Source organism: Solea solea, chromosome 8 (genome assembly GCF_958295425.1).
Source record: "Solea solea chromosome 8, fSolSol10.1, whole genome shotgun sequence".
Taxonomy (NCBI): Eukaryota; Metazoa; Chordata; class Actinopteri; order Pleuronectiformes; family Soleidae; genus Solea; species Solea solea.
This window is the reverse complement of record NC_081141.1, coordinates 6,108,520-6,136,052: the sequence shown is the minus strand read 5'-3', so window position 1 is coordinate 6,136,052 and position 27,533 is coordinate 6,108,520. Positions and strand designations below refer to the sequence as shown.

Sequence of the window (27,533 nt, the reverse complement as noted above, 5' to 3'; positions counted from 1 at the left end):
GTCATTCCGTCTTCCTTTAACTCCAAAATATCGAAGGCTGAAATAACGGTCCACAAATGCACCGCTCTGGATTTTGTCGTTGTCTTCGTCTGTGAACCAGCGTCTTCTATTATTTCCAAGTCAAACGTGCACATAAACGCACAATGTTGGACTCACATTCTTGCATTTATCCTCCAAGTCCCGTTTCAGTTGGACAAATAATTACCCATACATTACATACAAACCTTAGTTTCTGGAAACATATGAACAGGCATTAGTTCTTTTCTTGTCCGTCACTTCCCCCCTGAGCTGAAAGAGCAGGCAATCTGTCAGAGGAAGAATTCCTCCCCTGCAGGACTTGTGAAATGAACGGCCTTGGCCCGGCCATGGATTTTGGTTTTAATAGCAGCTCGCACAAACACTGTAAATTTACAGCTGGGAACCGCTCGCTGAAAAGAACTTCAAATTTGCCAAAGCCATAAGTCCAGTCAGCAGTCTCTCACTTTAACCGTGTCTCCATCCTGTTCTTTCACGCTCCCTCAGTGGGTCAGTGACTCTCTGTCTCTCTTGCTTTCTTTTCTGGCTCACAAAACCTTTTCAGGCTGCATCTGGCCATCCATACCTGACTGATCTGGAACTTATTGAGCTTGTTCACGCGGCCCTCATGTGCTTAACATTACTAAATATGGTTACGAAAAAGTGGTTCGTAGACACGCTTAGCTGGAACTCGGAGGGGTGTTTATTTTGTCTCCTTATGAAAGTTTAAATAAAAACAGCTTGAGACAAACAAAAAGAACCATCTCAGCTCTCCGTGCCCATGACGGCAGGGCTGTTGCATTTGGACCATCAAACCGTTGTCAACTGAGTGTTTAGATCTCACTCTGCACACAGGAAGTGATTTTTTTTGTTATTATGTCAACACAGATTGACGCAACTGCAACATTTTGCTAGTAATGTGAGACGCCTGCAAACGGGTTGATGTGCGAGACTAAAAACTAAAAATGTAAAGTTTCAGCAATGAATTCTACTGCTCATAAATAACGCTGTCAATAAATGCTTGTCCCCCATCTGACCCTGTGCTACCGCTGTATTCACACAAACGCTCCCTCGGTCAGGTCTGTTTGCAGATTTAATGACGCAAATCCGCGTATCATTCGTTCATTCGTTTTTCAAAATAAAACCAGAAATAAAAAAATGACTTGTTTTCTCAGTATCCGTTTACAAAATCAAAATGAAAAAAATGGGTAACGACTCGATTTTCCAATTTCCGATTTTATGCAGAAATGAAAAATGGAAAAACAGGCGTTTCCCGTTTAATTCAGAGTGGATTCAGAGTAACCCTCTTAGTCCCATTAAAAAGAACATAAATGTAAAAAATTTTCGTTGTCCCAACACTAGCTTATGCGTCCCTTCCCAATCACAGGTAGTCTTCTTCTTCTTCTTCTTGTCTTGTCCGTTCACAGGTCACTTCCGGGTCACGTAACTTGCATTTCTCAAAATTGGATTAAACGGGAAACGCTCGTTATCCGTTTTTCCATTTTCCATTTCAGTACAAAATCGGAAATTGGAAAAACGAGTCGTTATCAAAAAACGGATAACGACTCGTTTTTCCAATTTCCATTTTGATTTTGTAAACGAATATTGAGAAAACAAGTCGTTTTTTCTATTTCTGGTTTTATTTTGAAAAAGGAATGATACACGGATTGACGCGGCCTACGAATGTTACATCGTCTCTGTATCTGAAGACAAAACAGAGACAGAATCACCATAAGTTATTATGTACTGCAGCTTTTAGCTAATGGGCTAGTGACAAACATGTGAAACAACCACTGCATCAACTACATTTTTGACTTATCACGGCTTATTTGAGCCCTGACAATAGTAACTCTTAGTAACTCTTAGTTTCTGTTTTATCTCATCAGTCCAACAGAGGAATCATTGCTCTATCTCTTAGTTTCCTCGTAATACTGAACCCAAACAAACAACGTCCTCCATACATCAGCACACACATGCCAAGTGCACCTAAATGGTCATGTTTAGAGCTGAAACGATTAATAATCGAAGAGTTCTGATTGTTTAAGCTTCTTAAATATGAATATTTTCTTCATTTCTCTGCTCTGGATAACAAAGAAATCATTAAAAGTCAGTCATTTTGGTTTGTGGACAAAACAAGACATTTGAGAACATCATCATGTCCAGGTTTGACGAACACCGATCAAAATTTTTTAAGGTTTTCTGATATTTTATGGACCAAACGATTAATCGATTAATCAAAAAAAAAATCGACAGATTAGTTGCAGCTCTAGTCATGTTATATACATTTTACGTGTTGGTTTAGACACAGAGTCAAATCCCGACAGGTCAAGAACTCGGATACCACCCGATACCCGTTGCTCCCCATTGATTGGGTTATTTGGACGTTTCTAAATCAACCCCAGCCATCGGGGGCCACATCCATTGTTCTCCTAGTGCTGGTCCCAAGCCCAGATAAATGGGAGGGTTTGCGTCAAGAAGAGTGTGTGTTTTAGCCGAGAGAGAAAACCAGTTGGTACGCAGACGATAACTTCTGATACAGACGCAGTCGTGTGGATGTAGCTTTAAATTCATCGTTTTTCTGTGCAGTCACAGTTCACAGTGTTCTTCTTGTCGCTGTCCCTGAATCTCACATGTTCTCACTCCAGAATGTAGAAAAACCTACGCGTGAACCTCAGCTCAACTCGCACAAAAACCCACTAAGGTTTTTTTGGCTTCATGTGTTGAAGGAGTTTCTCTGTCTCTCCTTGTCCTCGTCGCCGGCAGCTGGAGGTACTCAGCACACTGACTCTAACATAGAGCTTTGAAATAGCAATCAATGCCTTTATACTGCAGGGAGGGCTCGTAAAAGTGTCGTTGGGAGGAATATATGATGTCGTATTTCACCCTCCCCTCCTTATTTTTAAACACTGAGTTATGGCTGCAGAAATGTGTACCCATTAAAGGTGATATGATGTATTTTCTGCCTTGTTCAGAAACTCATTCATCACCATGGACCAAAAAGAAAACTGCACTTACTCTTTCAACCCTCTCCTTCCTCACCCCATTTTTCCTCCCCTCCTCACCCTCACACTCCCCCCCCCCCTCCCTGTTCTTGTACGCTGTCTTGAGTAATTTACGATACACTGGTAGAGCAACCTTCTGGCAGGAGCTTCGAAAGCAGCATGCTCTCTCTCTCTCTCTCCGTCTCCCTCTCTCCTGGCAACCAAATAACCTTTTATAAAAGACCAAACTTGGCCAAGTCAACCACTCCTGCATATTAGACTGGAGCTGGACGGAGACTGCAGCAGCAGAGGGGGATAAATGTGGCATCTCGATGGCTGGTTTGCATCTTGAACATTAGTCTTCCTCCACATTATGGCCCCGAGGAATGAAAAGTCCATAATGACTAGACTTTTATAAATAATTTATCACACTTTACGTTGAACTTGACATATTTGACCTCCTTTTGAAATTTACACAACGCTCACATTATGTCAAGATGTGAGATTCAGGCCATGTAGCCGCGCCGACGTCTGGCGTCCATGCTATGATGGGACCACAGCGGATGCGTGTGCGCCGCATGATCTGCTGCGACCTGGACACCTCATGTTGTCTGCTGCAGAGCTGCTGCTGCTGCTGCTGCTGTGTTTTACATGTGGTTTGCCTTTGAAAACTGCTGTAAACAGAGATTTTTAAAGCGCTTACCCAACTAAAGGACTAGGGGCAGTGCATCCATCAATCCTGCAAATATTTCACACTGATTTATACATTTGCCCCATTTTCATGGTCAAGACTTAGCAGCATTCACTCCGAGGTCAAATGACTCTGCAATACAATGCAAGAGGTTTTAAAACATCTCAAAACGCCATTTTCATTTCATACCAATGCACAACTTTGGTAAAAAAAAAAAGTCTCATGCTCTTGCATTCACTGTTGCTTTACATCATTGTCATCTTCCTCTTCTTGTCTTTGACCTGTGTTTGGTTGACTTTTACTTTCTTTACTGACTTGGTTCATTCTGTCTCCACGTCCTCTTCTCTGTATTTCTGTGGCAGCACCACATGCAGGCCTGGCATATGTACTACAGCAGTTCTAGTCGTTTTCGTGGGTATGAATTAGTGCTGTCAGTGAAACGCGTTATTAGCGGCGTTAGCGCAAACCCATTTTAGCAGCGTCCATTTTTTATCGCAAGATTAACGTTCTTTTTGGCCTAGCAAACGTTGTAGTTTTTTTCACATGTTGTTGCAACAACTAGTAACGTTAGCACTAGATAGCACTTAGGCTAATGTTACTTTTTGAGTGGATGGCGAGCGCTGTGGCGAGCAGCCTGGATCACTTCTCGACGCACTCCCCACATCCAAGTAATGACGTATGCAGTGTTACCATCCAAGCTGGCAGACCCCCGAACCGTAGTAAGGAGACCACCGAAGACCGCTAGCTCATCACGGCAACAAAGCAAGCCGATCCACCGCTTTTATCCAAAGCGACTTACAATGGGGTGGAGTCGAACTTGCGACCATTGCGACCATGATGTCTTTCGCACACAGGGTACCAGTCTTAACCACTGAGCCACTTCACCCCCAGATATAAGAAAAAAAGAATGGGAAAAAAAGAAATCAAGGGACATTTAGAATAGATAAAAATGTGCGATTACCTGCGATTATTGCAGTTTTCTAGTTTGCCTTCTTGTTCTGACCCTGTTTGCCATTCTTAGAATTCGGATTCCTGCCTGCCCCTTGTCGGATTTGTTTGCCTGTTTATTGACTGATTTCCTGGTTTTTCCTCGACAAACTTGCCTTCCTTGTTGTCGTGCTTTTGGCTTCTCCCTTGCCAGTTCCAGCGATTGTGACACTGAGTCTGGCTGCTGGCGAGTACTTGACGTCATCCGGTAAATCTCAGCGGGGATTAACCATCACGTCAGCGCGATTCCTCGCCGAAGTTGCCGCGATAGACGCGTCGATTGCGCGGCCGGGCCAGCGCGATAATCTCATCTACTCTACTTGACTTTGTAAGTTTTACTTTGTTTCTTCAGTCAAACACAAAGTAGTAACAGCTCTAACGTTGTCACCGAGCTCCACTGTGTTGTTGTTTTCTTCCTCTGACTCATAATCCTAATGTGAAAGAGATGATTGAAGCTCTGATGAACAATCATTGTCACCACCACTGCAGGCGAGACCTGTTCCTCGCGTCAGATGGTCATGACGCGTGCCTCTAATGCGGATAAAGTGGACGCTCTAACCTGTTAACATGTGTGCCGAAATGGAGAGCTAGATATTCCATGACGCAGGCGACGCGGTGTGGCCCCATGTCCTCCTCTGGTGTTTTTAAGGCCCTGAAAACTGAGCCGCTTGGAAACGCTGCTGGCTTTGTGTTAGGTGAAAAATTCTGTGGTTGGGTTTTCGTCCAACAATGACACAGACACACATGTTCCCCTTTCTCTTTGAGTCTCATTAGTAATGGCTTGACAACCAATGGTAAACACAACATGGATAATGAAATTCAAGAGTTAGTAATCCCTACTGTCAGCAACAGAATTCCTTGATTTTACCTTTTGCCTTTTGCTGTTTCTCATTTGGACGAGCGACCGTCGAGTCGACAATCTACTCTTTGTTTACAGGAATCATGAGCAGTGAACATGTGATATTCCAATCATCAGCAAGGGGGTTCTGTTTTTGGCCGTGTTTGTTAGTTTGTCTGTTGTGCGAACCAGAGTTTGTCGGATGTGGATCTGGATTCAGGCTTTTTTTTTTTTTAATTGTTAACCTTGCGAGGCAGGAAAGCGAATGACCTTGGTAGATGTCTGCACTCTCTGATTGCTTTCTTCAGCTCATCAATCAGCTGACGTCAACCTGATTGATCATCCAGTCATTTTAAATTCAATCCTTCATTTCTAAGCAGTTTCTCTTTGGGTTTTGCAACAAATAAGGTCCATGAATCTCAGACTCTGGAGGAAATCAGGCATTCAATGACATCTGACACCATCCCAACATACTGCAAAAGAAAAGAAATGCATTTTTTTTTAAAAACTCAGCACCGTTAAATTTTGTGTGGACAACTATGTAAACTTATAAGTTAATAAATCAAACAAAATACAAGAAAGTTTCCAGTTTTTGTGAAGCTGGAGGAGAGCCGTGCTTTTGTGACCGGCACCACGATGCCTGTAAGCATGTGGTGTGTTTTCACTTAGGTCAACAGATGTTTCCCCAACTTCAGAATGATGGTGAAATTACAGAACGTAATGATGGAACCGTTACACGAATGTAAATCGAATGTATTAGCTTGACTTTTTACAGATTTGCAGCTTGTTTTGCATGAACTTCCCTGTAGGACTTGAGGTTGTTGGAGTCAGACATTAGGGGCCATCCACACGGAAACAGGTTAAGGTGAATACGCATATTTTTACACGGAGACGGCGTTTTAGGGGACCTGAAGCGGTATTTTTTTGAAAGCGCCTCCCAGACCGGCAAAATCTCATTACGCTGGCCTTGTGTTACCGTGTAGACAGAGAATACGATACTGTAGGAAAACGATGATGTCATATTCCCAGCTCTGTCATTCATTGTCTTGTGTTTGGAGATTGTTGGACAAAGTAAGTAAAGTCAGCCTGAAAAGACGCTAGATTATATTGAATCAACAAAACAGATCAGTGATTGTTCCACACACAGCTCTTTCTCGTCTGGGACTGTTTGTGTGGTTTATGCGTGTGTGTGCGCTGCGCTCAGCGCTTCTGTGTGTGTGTTCCCGACTCTCCGCCCGCAGTAAATACAGTTAGATGGATTTCACTCGTGCGGCAGAATTGCGCATTCTCGTATTTAGGTTTATGACAGAAAGTCGGAAGATTTGTCGCCTGTCACTTAAAGAGGTCATAGCATGGTCCTATCTCACTTATATGTGAAATATGGAGGTGTACTTACAAACATGAAGTCGTTTCTATGGTTTAAAACATCCTAGTCGCTACAAACGAGCCGATGTAAATGTCTCATCAGTGACGCTCTCGTCAGCCGCGCTGTTTCAGACCAAAACCACACCCACAGAACACGGACTGTCTTGTGATTGGCCAGTTACCTGGAAGTGACGTAATTGGCGCGTCAGCTCTCAGACCCGCAGCTCCCCCTCTGGAAAGGCGGATGCACCGCTAGCAATGACCAAAACATTGAGTAATGCCGTAATCCCTTACGCTTTTGATCCGGAGTCTGAGCCAGAGTCAGAAGACACTGTGACGTGAAAGACTGCTGCAGGACGCCTGTAGCTTGGATAACGTTGTGGTTACCGAGATGATAAATTTAGATGATAAATAGCGTGTAGCTTAGCCTGTAGCCGGCTATCGCTAATGCTAAAGGACAAAACAAGCACACAAAGACAGTTATATACGTATTGTTGGCACTGCTCCTTCCTTTAGGTGAAGTTTGGTGCTGTGTCCTGCTTTATATTGCTACTTTCAACCGTAGAAGAAGAAGAAGAACTACTCTCCTTGTAGCTGCTGAGCGTATCGGTTGTACAGAGTGCAGCAGCTACAACGAGAGTAGTTCTTCTTCTACGGTTGAAAGTAAGTCACTGGATGTGCCCGGACTAGGAGGCGCTGCTGTTTAGAGGAGTGGTGAAATTCGCCAGTGACGTAACGAGTCAACGGAAGTGTTGTGCCGCTTCATAGAGCTCAGGAAAACAATCAAACCATGCGCTCTCAGCAGTGGCTGAACTGATTGTTATGGACTTTTAGGGCTTCATAAACGAGGAACACTTACAATTGTAGACCTCAGTTTTAAAGTTTGAATAAAGTATTCTTTTACAAATTCAATGTGTAACCACCTAAAACTAATATTTTACCTACCAGAACCAGACTGTGCGGCCATCTGTAATCTGTAATCTAGAAAGCTGTCATATCTGAAAAGCTTAATGCTAACATTTGTTTCTGTGTGTGTGTGTGTGTGTGTGTGTGTGCATATGCAGTCTTCTTCCAGAATCTGCCGGGAGGGAATTAATCTCTCGAGCTGAGGCAGTAGCTAAGGTCAGCAAGGGAAATATTTCATAAGTGTCAGCTTGGCCCGCAGCCTTCAGCGCAGAGTCTGTAATGCTGCGTCGTCGCCTAACAAACAAGCCGCGCGTGGCTTTACGCGGCTCACGTGACCCACATGATGGAGGGGAGTGATTTATGGCGACGCTTCACTTGTATACATCTGAGCCGGTGAGTTACGTCGGCGACGAGACAGGTGCTTTGTCGCCGCGAGGACCCGGTTGTGACCAATATTCAAGTCTGTGACTGGAATATCTTTTCCTTTACTGTCTGTTCTCAAACAACTTTGTTTTTCAATCTAAAAAAAAAAAGAAGAAGAATCCACAACTTCCTTTTACATCATGTTTAGTTTACATTAACACACCCCACATGTGTTGTTTCCATTAGGACTTTTGTAAACTGACTTTGTTGCACGGCCTGTGTTGAATGCAGGGTTTCCTCCCGGCTCCTGTGGTGACCCAGGGTTAGCGAGCACATGCAGAGAGATTAATGACAAGGGTTGGGCTCTGAAATAGCAGTTTGATGTTTGCTTTTGATGTGTCAGGCCTGAAAGGAGTTGATTTATTGACACACTGATATGCTTTTAATTGAGCAATGCCATCCCTTGTCACACAAAAGCCATGGCAGCTGGCAAGACAAGGCCTCGCTGCGGTTTCTGGTGATTGACACGTTCTGCTGAGACTCATCGGCCCCGCCCCTCGTCATCGATCTTATTTCCCCGTCATGTTTGGCAGGAACCTGCAGTAACTGTCTGTTGTCTGTCAGGTCACGAACGCAAGTTGTGCACGCTGAGAAACCGTGTTTGTGTCGGAGTGGGAGTGGTTCCATGTTCCCAGCGGCGTCCTCGTAACAAAGAAGAGCTGATGAAGACGCAGAGGCTCTGACTCTGACCATGAGTGGAGGAAGCAACACTGTCTTTAACAAGCGTGAGGAATGTGCTGGGGAAATTTTCTTTGCACGGCCCTGTTGTTGTTCCCTCAGCCAGACTTGTCATGGGCCCATCTTGTGAATACCTTGATTGTGCCTCCTTTTAAATGACCCCCCCCCCCCAATCCGCTTTCAGGCCAATGGAAAATAAAACATCTTTTGATGTCATCTGAAATTTCACACAACAATGCAGGACGATCTGATTCGAGTCAGACGCTGTCTGGCCGTGCTGGCCCGTTCATCCCTCATCTCCTCCGCCTCCTTCTCCCTCTCTCTCTCCATGCTCTTGATAACTTCTGAGTGTGTTAGGACAATGGCAGCTTTTGTTTCCCCAGTGTGGAGAGGACTTGAGGTTGCACGGGTGTGGGCGGCGTGCCTCCTACGTGCCTGTCTGAGAGCGCATTTCCACAGCAGCGAGAGGCGGAACCCTTTTCGCGGCGCATGGCTGGGAAATAAAAAGTGCCAATCTGCAAAAAAAACAGTCCCGGTGCGATTATACTGCCGACAGATAGACCACAGGTAGGCAGAGTGGATAAGAGTGTTCGCTTGTGAGACACGATGAGCCGACAAGAGAGACAATCTCCCTCCTAAACTGAGGAGATAAGGTTGTCAGCCGCAGCTCCGACTCAAACACACACTAACACAGATACAGTGTGCAGGAAGTCAGATAGATGAGCCTGAATATGAACAACAAGAACTCCCTCAGTCTCCACACACACTTAAGTGTCCTTGTCCTATTATACAAGCACGAGTGGGGAATCCGCCTCCCCCCTACTCTTGGTGATATGGTCTCTTCCAGCTCCGGTGGCTGATGTCAACACAATCCCATCATGTGACACTCGAAATCCAAACAACACCATTTTGGCAGGAAGCCTCGCTGAGGAGATACAGTAAGTATGGAACTGGCGGCAAATATGTAAAACAACTCAATCTCTTCAGACAAACAATCAGGAGACACAGCGATAGGAATCCACAAGCACTCGATTCCACTTGCGATTCCACTTTATTTCTTGTTTATTTGACATGTTTTTTATTGAGATATATAAGCGTCCTCCAGAGAAATTGAAGTTGAAGGTGTGGAGCTAACCGTCCACTCTGCACGCTGTTTTCAAACTGGTGAAAAGCACCTGGGGGCCATTCAAAGGGCCAGTTCTATTCAGTCTGGCACCAGAACCTTCTCCTGCCCACACGGCGGAGTCACGTGAACGTCTGGCACTCTTTTACATCGCAGACGGAAACAACTTCAGCTGGAGGCTACCATGTCAAGTGCCTTTCCTATGTCTTTCTACCATCTATTAGAGCTTATACTTGATCTCTTGAAGTGCACTGGATCTGGATTTTGTCATGTTTTTCTCACTGTTGTCTTCATGTGTGTGCTGTCTCCTTCGATTATTCTATTATTCTGGGCCAAAGCCCAGTGGTAGGAACATAACCATCTATAAAAGAAATTGTTCTTAGTCTTTGTTGAGGCCAAACAGGAAATGTATGGAAAGCCATAGGACGACTGGCTACATCTACACTACTTAAATTCTGCTCCAGATACAGCTGACATATATATTACTCCAACAGTTTAGAGCCCTAAAAACAGAAAAGAGAATCCACTTCCTGTTTACACCAGCTCATGCATCAGCATTGTACCTGAAAGGTCACATGATGTCAGTTTTCAGTGTCAGTATGGATGCATACTATTCCTGAAACTGAACTGGTTGCAGATTGTTTTCTTTCTTCTTTTTTTTATCTGTTTTAAATCAAAACAGATTGGTACAGCCGAAGCCTGAAGTTCTGGTTGGAAAACCTCAATATCAAATCGCATAGTTTGAGGTTTCATAATGGGAGTTTAAATTCGCATGGGTGACATCATTAGTGGTTGTCACTTGGGAGGGAACTGTGGAACATTTGGGTGCAGTTGAGTGTATCCATGCAACGGTCATTCAACTCCCAACTGCTTTATCTGGACGTGTTGGTGCACAGATTCACTCAGATAAACATGTATATCTTACAAGTCCGGTCACAATAATGACCTGTTTTCTCCAAAGGTCATGTAAACCCACTGACGTTTACGACGGGTATCTGGCACCCGGTCTGTGGCCCGTCTGTCTGTGTGCGTGTGAGCGTACGAGACGGACGGAGGAGCCACCGCGCGAAGACAAACGCGGAAGGGCATTGGGTACACTGCGTGGATATTGTTTGTGGACCTTTCAGCTCAAGTAAATCCTTATTTCAACATTGTGTCCTGGCTGGAATGTTGCCTGCGAGGCTCTTTTTAAGTGTCTGGGTCTAAATGCCATGTCTGCTACACCCCATGAAACTGTCTTAATCCACTTTTTTTTCCTCCTTTTGGTTTTATTACTGCTGGAGAACACACTAGGGGTAGAGCAGAGCCCCAGCCTCAGGCCTCTATTCCCATTCCACACACCCCATAAGTCAGTCACAGATAATTAAATAGGAGTTATTTACACTCGTATTCCCTCCTCTGCCTTCTCTGGCCCTTTTATCATCCTTCTCTCTTACTCTTTGTACAGTACTGTACGCGGCCAGACCTCGTCAAAGTCTGGCCGACATCAGTAAAAGGCCTGTTGAATTATAAGAAATTGAAAAGTGAAATGGAATACGGCTCACGTCAATGTCAGCCCCTCATTAAACAATCACACAGAGCATCTCCGCACGGCAGTAATGCGCCACAAAATGCCTCAACACTCCCAAACGCGGAGGGAAAAGACAAACGAGCAGATGAGGATTTGCTTGAGCCAGGTTTGAAGTATTCGGCTGCCTAATGTCAGCGTTATATATTTACTCTGGAGTCAGTCAAACAGCAGCTTTTCAACACAGGGATGAATTAGGCCCCCGCCACAGAGCTGTGGCGTCCATTACAGGCCTCAGCGGCTCTATAAATCACTGGATCACAGGGGCATGTGGGGTCTGCTCCTCCTCACTCCTCCTCAGACCCTATCAGCCTCATCCTGGGGGTTTTGTTTGGCTGCTGTTCCAGTCGAGCACGCTGCTTTGATACTACCATGGAACGGCATGGAAATGCCCCCCGAGGGCCATTGCGGGGACCTGGACATGCTGGGAAGCCTCTTTAACAGCAAAGCTGTCCCCTTCAAATATCCACAACAGGAAACAGCCATCAGTCATCAACACGCCAAAACAGCTGTTACCAGCCGACATCAAGGGGACACATGAAAGGCGCTGCTCCCTGTTGTTTGAGCCCTCCCTTGTTTCTTTCTCTCCCTGCCTTTGTCTGGCTTCTCCCAGTGCCCTCCTCTTTGGACTCCTTTTAAACGCTCCCCTGCTTTATGCGACCCCACCCACACACTGCAGTGACTTACCCACTCGTCCTTCCTAACAAGAGGGCGACTGTTTTTACAACGCTCCGTGTTGTAAAACAAAAAAAAGAAAAAGAAGAAGAAGAAGAATAGACCGGCATCCCCTTTAAGCTCTCAGTCAGCATTACTTTTAAATCTCGCAGTTGCTATGCGTCACCTGTTTATGTCTCGGGCCCCGAGGTGACGACAGACACTTTTAAACAAACAGGCGGATTGAAAAGCAGATTGTACAACACTTCGGCTTCGGCTTGTGCGCGTCCGTGCTCTCGTATTGTGAGGATCTCTGCAGGCAGGCGGAGCGTGAGTGGCAGCGTGTGGGTGATGAGTGACGGCTAAGCCTAATGATGACAGGTCAAACAGTGACTCTGCTGAGTGAGGCTGAAGTGACGCCATCACGTGGAGGAGCGCGCTGATGGCGGTACAGTGTTGTTAAAGGTCAAACTAGTTTACCCATTAAACCCCAGAAGAACGCCTTGTTCTGGTTGTTATTAGCAACTAATCAATAATTTCTGACACTAATTTAAACGGGCGAACACACTGGTGTTGTAATATCTTGGATTATAGGTTGGCAGCGTTGAGCCAAGTGATCAGATTAGTTGGAGAGACATTCCAGCCAAGATGGAAATCCCCTCACAGCACAGCTTTCTTTTATTTTGTTTAGTTGTTTTTTTTTTTTATGGCAAAATGAAATGAAGTTACTGGGCTTAGTAATGTGGGGGAGCAAGGAGGAGCTCCATTGTCTTTTATGTTTGTTGTGATTTATGATCATGCACTTTGTCGGGGAACACTTTTAAAGTAGGACAGGATGCAAATGAAAAATAAAACATAACTTTGGAATGATTTGGGAGCGTGTGACTGCAGACGCAATAGCACCAGGGTGTAATTTACTACTTCAAACTGAAAGAGACAACTTGGTTTACCCTTGTCATTGTGATGTTAAAACTGACTGACAGTGTAACGGCGGTAAAAACAACACCATCCACTTTATAGTGATCCCATTATAAGCCTTTGTTTTACTGTGTTTTTTTTTCTTTTTGCCACTTGGAAGAGGTGTGTGCAGCTACTCCATTTACTGTATGACACAAAAGGCCTGTGTTGTATTATTGAAAACGAAATGAAAAGTCACTGTGACACCTTCCATTTCTGATCTCCCGCTTCAATAAGTGGTCTAACAATAACATTTTATCGTTTTGTTAATGACAAGACTATGTCAGTGTTTCATAATCTTATTTTATTGGGCTAAACGCCACACTTTCCTCGTGTTGATGACCAGTCAAAGCTTGCTTTCCACTACTGTACAGTGTGGTCATTCATCCATTCATCCAACGCATCGTCAGTATGTTTCGCCTTGGGCAGGAGCCGGGGATCAAACCCGCAACCTTCCATCGACCCGTTTCTTCTGCTGATTAAAAAAAAAAAATACAATCACAAAAGCAGAAAACAGAACAGTTTACAAGACAATAATGGAAAAGTAAATAAACACATGGTTTCAACCTGAGGCGAGATATGTTTAGGGGAATCAGTGTAGCAACATGTTGAAAACATTAACAACGACATTGTTTTAAATAAACCACGTGAGGACAAGATGAGGAGTTATGAATGTAACGTAAACCGTCACCTTTCCTCTCACAGGTTCTTCCCTCGCTCTTTAATGTTGATGTCGCTGAACCTTGTTACATCATTTCCATGTTTTAGGAGTAGTTTCCTGATGGAGGTCAGTGACACACACACACACACACACACACACATCACCAGACACCCTTGCTCTCAGGGTGAGGCCAGGATGAAGACCACGCCCCTCCGAGTTGACCGCGCCCCGTGGATGACTGCGAACACTTGTGATTGGTCGGCGGCTCGCCGCTTTGAAGTCCCTCCCCTCGCGTCTCTAGTCCGTGGACGAAGTGAGATCCTGAGAAGCTGCTGCTGCAGAGACTCTCACACACACACACACACACGCGCGCACACAGCAGAGGACTGACTCACGCTCACTCACTCACTCACAGAGAGAAGGACACACACGCTCACATCCTCTGCGGGGATATTCCTTCACTCACTCCGTGGTTTTGATGAGCAGTGACTACTTTTGGTGTTTTGCTTCTATTTTTGGCTCAACTTCTCTTTTCGTTCGTCGGCGCATGAAGGAATATTTAGGAGTAAATAGTGGCTGACATTGACGAGGTCGAGAAAGGATGACATTTCTGCTATTTGTTCTTCTTTAGAGACACTTTGGGTCGGACGCGGAGGACGCGCACTGCGCACTCGTTCCCGTTTGGATTTACCGCACTCGCTTGTGTTGAATCTGTCGCTGTGAAACGTGCCGATCAATGAATTTAAACCGAGCGTCCACTCGTTATAAGCCGTCGTCCTTCCTCGTAACCCGATCCAGATGAGAGATCCCCCCGGTGGACCTGAACCGCTTTTACGCAACCAGTCCCCGGAGCGCAGCGCCGTCGCCGACGGCTTCACACCCCGGATCGGAGCGGAGAGACCGTCCGTTCCCACACCCACGGTTTGTCCTTCGGATCCCTCGCGTCAGGCTAAAAGACTTCCCATCCGGATCGTAAAGATGTTGACGGCGCACAGCGGCCACTTGCTGCACCCAGAGTATCTCCAGCCCCTCACATCCGCACCAGTCAGCATCGAAGTAAGTTTAAAACATGAAGTATTATAAATGTAAAAAGTAAACATGTGTTTTTATTATCTAACTCATTTTCTTTCGTTGTTTTTACTCATGGATGCTGTTTACTCTTATTATTACACTGACTGTAATATAACCTAATGCGCCATTTTACGCGCACTGATTTCTTGTCCAGTTTAGAAATGAACAACAACTGTGGAAAATGTCCTGATTTATAATGAGCAGTTCTAATAAAGGTTCCCTTTATTCACATTATAAAGTAAGATGATAGCTTTATGTCTTACTTATTTTTCTTTCATAAATTAGGCTTCATTTAAAAATATTTTTTACTGCTCATGATATGAGGACATTAAGGATTGTTGATGATAAACTTCAGGGTCTGTCCAGGAAATAAACGTGTTTGTTTGTCATGTGGTGTTTGAATTTAATTAAATGGAAAACAGTTTGTTCATGGTCCTGCTCTTCATTTTCCTCCTCAGCTGGATGCCAAGAAGAGTCCGTTGGCTCTGCTGGCCCAGACTTGCTCTCAGATTGGCAAACCTGACCCCCCCTCTTCTTCCAAGTTGGCCTCCGTCTCCTCAGGCAGCCTGGGAGACAAGGAGTCCTCCAGCCGGTCATCTAAGTCTGGAGAGCACCAGTCCCAGGACGACAAATCAAGCTTCAAGCCTTACAAGTCATCAGGAGACGGTCGCAAGGACGTTCAAGGGACAAAGGGGTCTTCAGATAAAGCAGCTTTCCGGGTGCCAAATGGAAGCTCCAGTGGTGGCAGTGCATCTTGTCCTTCTTTTCCTCCCCATTCCCAGTCACCCAGCTCCAACTCTCCTCCACTGCACACCCAGAGCCAGTCCCACAGACAAAGCCATTCCCCCTCCACGCAGCCCCCGTCACACTCCCAAGCTTCACACATGGACAACAAACAGGGGAGCTCTGAGCAGGCCAGCTCAGACACAAACAACAATAGTGCCGGGAAAAAAGACTCAGATTCAGCTAAATCGGTGATGGACGGGGCTCAATTAGCCAACTCCAGCCACATACGGGCCAGTGCCAACTCCAGCAACGCTAGCTCTGCTGCCAGCCCGAGGCCGGAGAGCAAGTCTGACCCGCAGTCCTCTTCACAATCTGGCCTGAGCTCTGGACACATCGCCCCTGTCTCCCCTTTTAAGCCAGGACATTCTGTCTTCCCCATGCCTCCCGCCACCATGGGCTATCATGGTTCCATTGTGGGGGCCTATGCTGGCTACCCCTCCCAGTTTGTGCACGGTCTTCCAGGGAAGCACCCGAGCTCCAGCCCACTGACTGGAGCCTCACCTCCATCACTGATGCAGGGCTTATGTCGGGACCCATACTGTCTGACTTACCCCAATGCTCACCACCTAGGAGGAAGTAACTGTTCCACGTGTGTTCATGACCCCTCAAGCCTCAAGTCTGGTTTCCCCCTGGTGTATCCCTCTCATCACCTCCACTCCTTACACCCCAGCTCCCTGTCCTCCAGCACCACCCCCTCCCTGTCTCACCCCCTCTATACATATGGATTCATGCTGCCCAACGAACCAATGCCACACGCCTGCAACTGGGTGTCTGTCGGGGGTCCGTGCGACAAACGTTTTTCCACATCGGAGGAGCTACTAGCCCACTTGCGTACCCACACGTCTCTGCCAGGGATGGTGGACAGTAAGCTGTTGTCAGCCTACCCGTCGTCAGTTTCATCGTCAGCCTCCTGCCACCTTCACCTGCCCCCACACAGCAGTCCAGGTACTCTGCCCAGCTCCTTCTCCCTCCGAGGCTCCCCGGGTTTGGGCCTGGCTCGGTACCATCCGTACAGCAAATCCCACCTGCCCGGAGCCCCGGGACTTCCTATGCCGTCCCTCACGTCCTCCTCAGCCTATTACTCCCCGTATGCCCTTTACAGTCAGAGACTGGGCTCAGCCTCAGCCCTCGGATACCAGTGATGTCTGAAATGGTGTTGACACCCACAGATTTCAGGCACCAGCTTGGACTATTCAGAGCAGCCATGAACCTGGGTCTTGAGACTGGGGTCATGGCCAGTACAGGGCGTCACGCCTGCCAGGACTAGCACCTGTTAGCCTCAGGATTGTGACTGGCGCTCCAAAGGCATTAGACCAGTTGATGGATTGTCTGCAGCACAGAACCAACAAACTTTAGTAATTAAAGATGGTGGGAAGCAGAGCTTTGAAAATGGTGAAATTGGGGGCTTTTTTCAGCAGCTTTGATTTGGTTGTTAGTTTTGTTCTCTATATCTGTCTCAGAAATTAAAGTCTGTATTTATTTTTCACTCAAGCGCTTGGAATTAAACTTAGGGGGGAATTCTTGCTGTCCAAATAAACTGTTCTTAAGTATTCTAAGTGAAAAAAAAAGAACGATTTAAGTATATTACTATTATGCTTATCATACACTCTAAAAATAAAAACCTTTCACCATGATGAAGACGGACTATGAGGCTTTATTCTGGGAATCTGTTTTAAAATAATCTCTTTTCCTCTGTGCTGTTTTTTTTTTTTTTTTCCCCTTAATACTCTACTGTACATTCACACTCTTAAGAACTGCATGTCTGCGAAAATCATCTTGAACAATGGCATTATTTTTATTTGTAAATATGCAGATGTAATATTTTTTCATTCTTACTTGGGTGGGGGTCGGCAAGTTTGGGTCACTGATGCAAATGGTACAAAGACGAGATCAAATGTCATAAATAAAAAGGATTATTGATGGCTGTGCTATCCAAACAACAAGAAAAGGTCATATTTTGTTAAATAAATGATACATGATTTTCACTTGTTTTTTTCTGTGTTGGTTACTGCTGCACTTTTAGGCCAATCAATCATAAAGGCTGTTACAGCCACGCTATATGTAGCTATGTATGTGTAATATTTCATGGCTCATATGAGCTGACAGTCCTGTCCCGCAGGGGGCAGGCCGGGTCATAGAAGTCCTGTTAGCTGGTCTCCAAAGACTTTCATCTCTCCACCGCCTCTCTCCATCACCCACATTGTTTTTGCTGTTGCAAGTGCAGCTTTTAATTGCTGATTCCTGTTTGTGGGACCTGAAAAGAGCCTCCTCAGCAGAGTGGAGTGGCTGCTGGGTCACTGGGACTCCAATAATGACCTGAGGGAGATGTCGACCCAGGATATCCTCACGGTCTGACGGATTGGCCTGCAACACAAAGGCCAGAACTGACAATTGGAGGCGGTTAATAGAGAAATATTCATCAAAGTCCTGACACCTCCCCTGAGGAGAGTGGGCTCTCTCACAGGAACCACAAACATGGAGGCCAAGAGCCTTTTTCTCCTCTCCTTCTGCTCTCCTTAGTTGAGTGAATTCAGTGTACTCGACCCAGAGCTGTTAAAGGAAAAGAGTGGGTCTATGCGAAAGCCACACCAGTGCCATTAAGAGTGTTTTGGCCTTGATAATGTGTCCACGTCTCCTCTCTATTTGGCTGACAGGGCGGCGGTGGTGGTGGTGGTGGCACAGAGCGAAGAAGCTGTAGTCTCAGAGGCAGCTATTGACCCCGACTCCCAGACTCCTCGCGGTTCATTAGCACTCCAGACAGGGGAAAGGCGAGCACAGGTGTCACTTGACAGGACCATTAACAAAATGGATGACCCTCCCAAACCACATCCAGTCCATGCCACACCGGCAAGGTCACAGCGTCCCGGTCACGCCTCTGCTTAGCTCTGAGGAACGCAGATATTATAGTACTTCTTAAGAAACGGCTGCAATGCAGGCACTTCTCTGGGGGAGATTAAACGTTGCTTTTTTCGGATGAAGTTCATAAAACAGTGTTGACAAATTGGGTCAAAGACGGTCTGTGTTCTAATCTTACGCTGCAAATACTGTGTGAATTCAGTGCAACGTATATTTTGTAAGTCACACAGAGATAGAGTGGATTGCGTTGCCCCCTAAAGATGTGTTGGTGAAGTACAGGTGAAATCGGCAAAGACAGCAGGTACTTTTTCCCTCCCACGCTGGTAAATGTAAATACACAGCGTTATCTAAGTATGAATGTGAATGTTGAAATGATGTCGGACAATAGATGAAAGGGCACACTGGCTCCAATCTTGAAATGATTTACACTGGAGGTCACGCAGAGGGGAGAACTTTCAATCTTGTCGGGGAGGTGGAATTAATTCCACTGCTGCCAGTTTGCACTCGTTCATCAAATGCCTCACTATTCTCCCTAACCCCATGCTCATCAATCTCCCCCCCCCACACACCCACACACACACACACACACACACACACACAGTCATGCAGCTGAGTCAACACCCAAACACTCAGTTTACGTCGCCAGTGTGTGTGTGTGTGTGTGTGTGTGTATTCAGTCCCAGTCTTTTGTCCGTGTTGGGACACATGTGAGACTGAATTCTGTGTGGACACAAATAGTTTTTCTTCTTTCAATGTGATCCCAGTATTTTGCGATATTCCCCAGATAAATAATTCAATTGTTATTAAAATGTCCTGTTTTTTTAAACAAATACAAATTATTTTGTTTATATCGGTATATTTTCTGATGTTTTGTCATTATTTTTTTTAAGGATTTTATTGGAATAAATATTAACATTTAATAGCCACATTTAATTTATTTAGAAGTAATTCGTATCTCCATCAAAGAAGCAGAGTGCAAACAAAGTTTGCTATTCTGTACATATCTTAATGTTATTAATACGCCTTCTCATGAATGTCCATTAAAGCTGCAGTGTGTAATGTTCGGTGTTTTTTTTTGTTGCTGTTATGATTTTGCCTGTGTTTTTGTGAAAAGACAAAATATATCCATCTGGATATATAAATAATATATATAGATAATGGATATATAATAAATAATATATATAATATATGCATATATATATATATAATCGGTTAAGTTGCGTTTCCACTAGCATAGCATTTTAGTACCTGCTCTGGCGAGGTTCCAAGCGCGCTGAGGCGATACTATGCGTGAGGTTGTTAGACTGCCACTGAATGGTCAGAGATCAAGCCAAACAATGCCGAATTGTAGATCAGTTAAAAAGACTTACCAATCCTACAAATGTGGGTTAATCTCCAACAATCTCCAACTGAGTTCTGGAGTGACAACTATACCCCAGGTTTTCCCCATAGACATCACACAAAATAATTGTAAGTATCTAACGTTTGTCGGATTATAAACGTTAGATATGATTTATACTGCCCTCACTGACCAAACACCCCAGGTGGTAAACCTGCTGCAGTGTGAGGACAATAACCTCTGACCTCCACAGTCTGCATCCCTGTATTCAGGCGATGTTTAATGTTAGCATGGATGGTCTGTGAGGCATTTATTGTTCAGGGGCGCACATCGGGGGGCACAAAGAGGAAGTGAGGGAGCACAAACACAGAAGAGTCGGAGCAGCAAAATTCCTATCAAAAACAAAAAGTGTCTTTTCAAACATAAAATACAATATTTTATTTACAATTTGTGTATTTTGAGTGAGTGGTTTATTTTTGTTTGCTCAATTCATAAAGCATTTGCTTCTTAAGTGTTGTGAAAAGTGTTGTTTGAAAATATTGACACAAATCTAATTCTATGTTCTCTGTCTCTGTCTCTCTCTCTCTCTCTCTCTATATATATATGTATATATATATATATATATATATATATCATAAGTCAATTATACTTAACTATGAATCAAATACACTTAACCATGAATCAAATACACTTAACCATGAATCAAATACACTTAACCATGAAACAAATATACTTAACCATGAATCAAATATACTTAACCATAATTCAATTACACATAACTATGAATCAAATACACTTAACCATGAATCAAAGACACTTAACTATGAATCAAACACAATTAACTATGAATAAAATATACTTAACCATGAATCAATTACACTTAACTATGAATCAAAAACACTTAACTATGAATCAAACACAATTAACTATGAATAAAATACACTTAACCATGAATAAAATATACTTAACCAGGAATCAATTACACTTAACTATGAATCAAATACACTTAACCATGAATCAACCACAATTAACTATGAATAAAATATACTTAACCATGAATCAATTACACTTAACTATGAATCAAAAACACTTAACTATGAATCAAACACAATTAACTATGAATAAAATACACTTAACCATGAATAAAATATACTTAACCAGGAATCAATTACACTTAACTATGAATCAAATACACTTAACCATGAATCAACCACACTTCGACTCGTGCACTCTTCGGCTCGTGCACTTGCTGTGCAGTGGAAAGTCGCCGACCATGGAGAGGTTAGTTTACAGAACTCTGCTGTGACTCCAGGTGAAGGATAAAGCCAGACTCCAGCACAGAGAGGCTGAGTGAACACGGTCTGGACTCTGTGGAGCAGAGTCATGGTTTTAGAGACCCTGTAGAAGGACAGAAGACCTGCTCTGTGGTCCAAGTAAACTCCCACTCTGGAGACCTTAACATCTGAGACGACAGTCCTGATACTGTTGTGAATAAAATGACATCTGTTTTGGTCACAATCTAAAGCCCAAGATTTGTCATTGTATCCAAATAAACATTCATGTGATCTCCCTGATCTGCTGATGTTCTCGTACGTCACTGCTACATAAACTCCTCTTCCTCTCCACTCTACCTCCCAGTAACAACGTCCAGTCAGACTCTCTTTACTCAGGACCTGACGATAATCAGTGAATCTGTCTGTGTGACGAGGATAAGACTGAGCTTTCTTCATAAATGTCACTTTTATGTTTCCCTCAGATAATAACAGATATTTGTTTGCTGTGTTTTGGTCCAGTGTGATTTCCTGTGAATATCTGATGAATTCACCTCTGGTCTTTGGTTCTGGTTCTGCCAGTAAAACATCTACTTCACCCACAGCCAGTGAGATGTCTGTCCACGTCTTGGTCAGGACCTCCTGCAGTTGACCACTGACCTTTGCCACAGCTGCCGCCACGTCCTCAAAGTGTCTCAGAGGACGGACGTGGATGGTGGACGAGTGTGTCGATGGACTGAGTGCTGACAGTGAGCGGTAGTTGAGGAGAAACTGGTTGTGGTCGTGTGTGAGTGAGAGCAGCTTCTGTTCAGCTTCTCTCTTCTTCAGCTCAGTGATCTCCTGCTGAAGCTTCTCCTCGGCGTCTCTGACTCGACTCACCTCAGTTTCCAGCTTGGATCTGATCTGCTGCTTCACGTCAGAGCTTCTCCTCAGCAGGAGATGAATCATGTTGATGACCTCGTCTGTGTCCTTCACGGCTTTATCAGCAGAGAGAGTGAGAGTCTTTCTCTCCTGTTGAAGCACTTTCACGTCTCTGTCTCTGTCCTGGAGTCTCTGCTGGACTTCTTCTAGACTCAGCTCCAGCTCTCTCTGCTTGTCCGTCCTCTCTGCTGCAGCTGAGACTGTGTCGTGGCCTTTATGTTCGTCCACAGAGCAGAGAGAACAGATACACTGCTGATCAGTGCGGCAAAACAAGTCCATCATCTTATCATGACGAGGGCAGATGTTCTCCTGGAGGTTCTTGTAGGGCTCCACCAGCTTGTGTTTCTTAAATGCAGGTGATTGATAATGAGAATCGAGATGTTCCTCACAGTAAGAGACCAAACAAACCAAACAGGACTTGAGAGCTTTTAGCTTCCTCTTCCTGCAGACGTCACAGGCCACATCTTCAGCTCCAGCATAGCAGTGATGAGCAGGAGCAGCCTTCAGTCCAGTCTTCTTCCGCTCCTCCACTAAATCTGCTAACATGACGTTTTTCTTCAGTGAAGGCCTCGGTGTGAAGATCTTTCTACACTGAGGGCAGCTGTAGCTCCTCCTCTGCTCCTCCGTGTCCCAGTGGTCCTTAATACAGTTCTTACAGAAGCTGTGTCCACAGTTAAGAGTCACCGGATCCTTCAGAAGATCCAAACAGATCGAACAAGACAAGGTTTCTCCCTGTTGCTGAACTCGTGCCATTTCACCGCTCTGTCAACCACGAATGTCTGAGTTTCTCTTCCTCAGAATTCTAACAGGTTTGAGCGCTGATCTCAACAACATGTGACGCAGCAGTGGGCGGAGCCTGTCAGCTCTGACTCTTCTCCACCTGTTGGCTCCTCCTCCCATTGTCAAACTGCAGGTGTGAGGGGGAGGGAACCAGGAACCACTTCCACTCTGACATGGAGTAACCTCTGTGGTTATAGTGACACTATATGTGTGTGTGTGTGTGTGTGTGTGTGTGTATTCATGTGAGACTGAATTCTTTTTTCAATGTGATCCCAGTATTTTGCGATATTCCCCAGATAAATAATTCAATTGTTATTAATTTATTTACAACCCTACCAAACACCAACCCCCCACACACCTCCTATAAATGTCCTGTTTTTTTAAACAAATACAAATTATGTTGTTTATATCAGTACATTTTCTGATGTTGTTTCATCATTTTCTGAAGGATTTTATTGGAATAAATATAAACATTTAATAGCCACATTTAATTTATTTTGAAGTCATTTGTATCTCCATTAAAGAAGCAGAGTGTCAGTTGGCTATTGTGTACATATCTTAATGTTATTACATGAGGCTATTCATACGCCTTCTCATGAATGTCCATTAAAGCTGCAGTGCGTAACTTTCGGTGTGTTTTTTTTGTTGATGTTATGATGTTGTGTTTCAGGATCAGGAAGTCTTTTTAACTGATCTGCAGTTTCGCCGTTGTTCGGTTCGATTCTTGTGTCGGACGTCGCGCTCGTGACACTCTGACCTATCAGTGGTCGACAAGCTGTTGACGTCATATTTTAGTGTCGGCTCAGCTCGCGTGGAACATCGCCAGAGCAGGTACTAAAAAAAGTACCAGGTACTGTCGCTAGTGGAGTCAAGAGTTCCAGCCAAGTCGTGCTAGAACTGTATTATGGAAAAGCGCCATAACAAGTCACCACAATATATATAAATAAGTAAGTTAACATCTTTCCCTAAATGGCAAAGTATTTTTACGAGGAAGCAGTAAATGTTGAAGTGCGGGGAGAATCAAAGAGATTTTCAAACGTAACAGTAGAACATTACTGGAATGATGGCGGTGATCAAAGTCGTAGTATCAGTGGAGGTGGTGACGGTGATGGAGGGGACTAATATTTCTCTCCTCTGAGCACGAGTGCAGAGAGGCAGGTCCACTGTGATCGGCCCCACTGTGGGGTCCTGAGCAGCGGCTGACAGCCTGGGTGATTAATGACGACAGGGTGTGGAGCTGCTCCTCAATTAGACGCCAGCTCTACGCTGGCTCACCGTCACTGTCGACAGTTAGGACAGAGAGAGAGAGAGCTGAGTGTCTTTCTGTTTCTCTCCCCCTCTCTCCCTCTCTCTCTCTCTCTGTGTCTCCAGAACAAAACATTAACCTCAACTCCATGGCTACCACCTCTGTGTTTAACATCAGGACACAATACAGAGCCCTCGGCATCCAGCAGTGACCGCAGTGTTAAAGCAACCCAGATGGCGTGAAACACATCCTTCATCAGGGGCTGTCACACAGACCTCTGCTTTATTTCTCCCCATAAACCCTGTGACTGACTCTTTTACACACTCATCCACGTCCGCAGTCAGGCATGCGGCAGCGCTCGCTGCGAAAAACAACAACAGCCACATTATAGACTCCACGTTATCGTCCTGCAGGTCGTTCAGCAGGTCTGTGTCCAAACGAGTCACTGTTTGATTGTTGAAACGTGGAATTTAACGAGTGGGGTTTAAAAAGGGACTTTATGCGCAGTCACTTCCTGGTTTTAAATGAGCCGGCCCAACTATTTCTGCTAAGCTGTCAGCCAACGATTTACACGCATGATGTCCGTGCTCAGAGTGCTCTGTTGTTCTCATTGAAACATTTTTTTTATTTTTTATTTTAGTCCATGTCGAATCCCTCGGAGTGAACTCCTAAAAGACGATGTGATAAATATCCAGAGTTTCCACTGGCGACAAGTGACACAAAGTTAATTAACCGTCTGGTTTTAGTTTAAATTGTGAGTGACCATATATGTATATAATAATAATAATAATAATACATTTTATTTGTAAGCACCTTTCTAACACTCGGGGTCGCTTTACAAATAAAATATGAAGATAAAATAAAACAGACAAATAAAAAAAAAGGTTAATTTTATTAATTTTTTAGTTTAATTTAATAAATAAATGAATAGATAAATAAATGTTTTTACTTCTGGGTATATCAATAGTATATTATTATCACTATGTAATTATCATCACTCCCATGTTATTTTTTTAACTGTTTACATATTATCGTACTATGTGTGTATACTATAATAGTTTGTACATACTTTATGTCATTTTATTCATATTCTTTTTTTTGTTATTATTATTATGTACAGGGTTACTTTACGTCCCAAGAGGATAAATAAATAATATAATAATAATATTTTTGTCTTCACGCAAAGAAATAATGCAGCGTTTTAAATTAAGCATAAATTGAGGTTATTTTTGGTTCCCTTTCTCATAAATGTGAGCGAGACAAAGTCTGACTTTGTTGTTGTGGGTTTATTGTACCTTACAGTAACATGGTACATGTCAGACGTCGCCACCACCACCACTGCCTGAAATCATTATAATAACACATTCCATTAATGGAAGAGAACATTTCTTCTTGTATTTTCAGTCATCTCACGCTAAACTGTTGTACATTTGATTCCTGCTCTTGTCAGTAACTCTGTGGAAAGCTCTGTGATTATTAAAAGAGGCTGCAAATTACGCTGACACGTTCTACAATGACAATCCTGAAAGGCATTCCTTTAATGTCGCACACTTTTCCATCCCTCTCTCTTTAACAAGGCCTTAAGGAAGCTCTTGGCACGCGCTAACTTTTACAAATCCAACCGATATTTGCGATTTATTTAACGCTGAGTCAGAAGATACAGATTCGGAGCGATTTAAAAAAATGTAATGCTTCATATAATGCAACTTTCTGGTGGTATTATGAAATCCGTTGACTAATTTATAGGGCTGTCAGCTCAGCGGTGGATTCAGATAAAGAAATAGTGCTTTTAATTCACGTTTCAGCCAGTGCTGACCTTGGCAAACCTCACTTGGCCTCAACGTGGAAAACTGCCCAGAGCTGCTGTGGCCTCTCCAAGCGTTCCAGTGGTGTGAGCATGCACCGTTAATAGACGTACCCTCCCTAACCACCAGAGGAGAAACGAACGTTTCAATTACAGTGCATTGCCCTGCTAATAGCGCCTGGACCGTGCAACCAGCTGGATTCCATTTGTTGCCTTGCCGGGAGTTCGTGGCAAGGATGTCACGAGCTTTTGGAAAGGAACGTGCCTTGGCGAGGAGCGAGCGTGGACTGCTGACGGTCATGATTCATGCTCTGAGTGACATCTTGTTTTTTTTTCTCCTTCCACTTGGGGACAGCCTGCGGTCATAATGTACTCACTTTAAGTATCATCGGCTTTACGTCTGTTTTATGTCTCCTCTTGGATTTGGCATCCAGACTTGGAGGCTGACATCGTGATGGTTGCACTCATCTTAACCGCTGCACTGCAGGCCAGGAATCACAGTTTGTATCCACTTCATTCAAAGATGCTTGAATTCTTTCACATTACTGCCGCCGCACTGATGGCACGGTGCCCCTTTCATTTATAATCATTTTATTCATATGTCCGGGATCATGAACAATAAGGAGAAACCGGAAAGATGATGGACATTTGGGATGAAATGCAGCGATCTAGGAAAGATCGGGAAGAAACAAGCATGGACATGATGATTCAATGAAGTGGAATATGTCACTTAAAACTTTACTATATGTAACAATAATGTCGATTTAAAGCTAAATTTAAGATTTGAAAATCGGAAAAACCTCCATACCAAAAACTTTAATCACAGCTCCGATCAACACATGAGACTAAGATCAATAATTCCCATATTGCTTTCACATAAAAAGGCGTACAAAAATTCAGATTAATAATCTGTCGACTTATATTTTAAAGGTTTGGCTTCACAATGTGCTTGACTCTTAAAATATGTAATTATCCATTAAGATAAATAACAATTCATGTTAACATTGAGTGCAAATACTGAAATATTAGGCCTGTATGTTGATTTATATGTTTCTGTATGTATACGGAACAGTATTAGGGCCACAATCAGCATGAATTCTGGGATTAAAGTCAGAATTCTGAGGAAAAACTCTGAGATTAATAATTATTAAATATTTTTTTCTCAGAATTCATGTTGTTTTTTTATTTTTTTATTTATTTATTTATTTTTTCTATTTTTCTTACATGTGGCCCTAATACTCAGGTACTATGTATATATAACCTGCTTTACTAATATTACCTGCTTTACTAGGTCACATAAAAGAAAAATTAGACATAAATTAAACAAGAAGAAAAAAAAAAAAGAATAATTTATTTTTATTTAACAACCTTTCACGGCCCTTCTGCAGTACCGTCGCGGCCCACTAGGGGGGCACAGCAAATGATTATAGTGTTATGCCCCTGAACACTCCCAGTCAGGTCTGATAGTACTGCTTGACCCAAATAATGTCAAACAGAGTCACTGCGGCTTTAAGTGTTTTGGCCAAACACTGAAAAACCCTGTGAGATGTCACGGATCTTTCGTCAGATGTTTGTTCACCGACAGCAGAGAGAGTGACTTCAGCTGTGTTGCT

The 27,533-nt window shown here is 43.9% G+C and overlaps 2 protein-coding genes across 2 annotated transcripts; one reads left to right on the top strand and one right to left on the bottom strand.

Moving 5' to 3' along the window:
* Window positions 1-14,166: 14,166 nt before the first annotated feature.
* znf703 (zinc finger protein 703) lies at window positions 14,167-17,688 on the top strand. Its single transcript, XM_058636939.1, has 2 exons — window positions 14,167-14,902; window positions 15,376-17,688. The coding sequence occupies exons 1-2, from the start codon at window positions 14,645-14,647 to the stop codon at window positions 16,843-16,845; spliced, it is 1,728 nt and encodes a 575-aa protein (XP_058492922.1). The 5' UTR covers window positions 14,167-14,644; the 3' UTR covers window positions 16,846-17,688.
* A 3,385-nt stretch (window positions 17,689-21,073) lies between these two features.
* Window positions 21,074-22,843, bottom strand: LOC131464465 (tripartite motif-containing protein 16-like). The gene has a single exon (XM_058636943.1). The coding sequence runs from the start codon at window positions 22,841-22,843 to the stop codon at window positions 21,077-21,079; it is 1,767 nt and encodes a 588-aa protein (XP_058492926.1). The 3' UTR covers window positions 21,074-21,076.
* Window positions 22,844-27,533: the final 4,690 nt, after the last annotated feature.

What these genes read in the sequence shown, in the direction of transcription:
- znf703 (XM_058636939.1), top strand. Translation starts at nt 14,645, where the DNA reads ATGAGAGATCCCCCCGGTGGACCTGAACCGCTTTTACGCAACCAGTCC. An exon ending in CCGCACCAGTCAGCATCGAA is followed by an intron (nt 14,903 to 15,375) that starts GTAAGTTTAAAA and finishes TTTCCTCCTCAG; the next exon opens with CTGGATGCCAAGAAGAGTCC.
- LOC131464465 (XM_058636943.1), bottom strand. Translation starts at nt 22,843, where the DNA reads ATGGCACGAGTTCAGCAACAGGGAGAAACCTTGTCTTGTTCGATCTGT.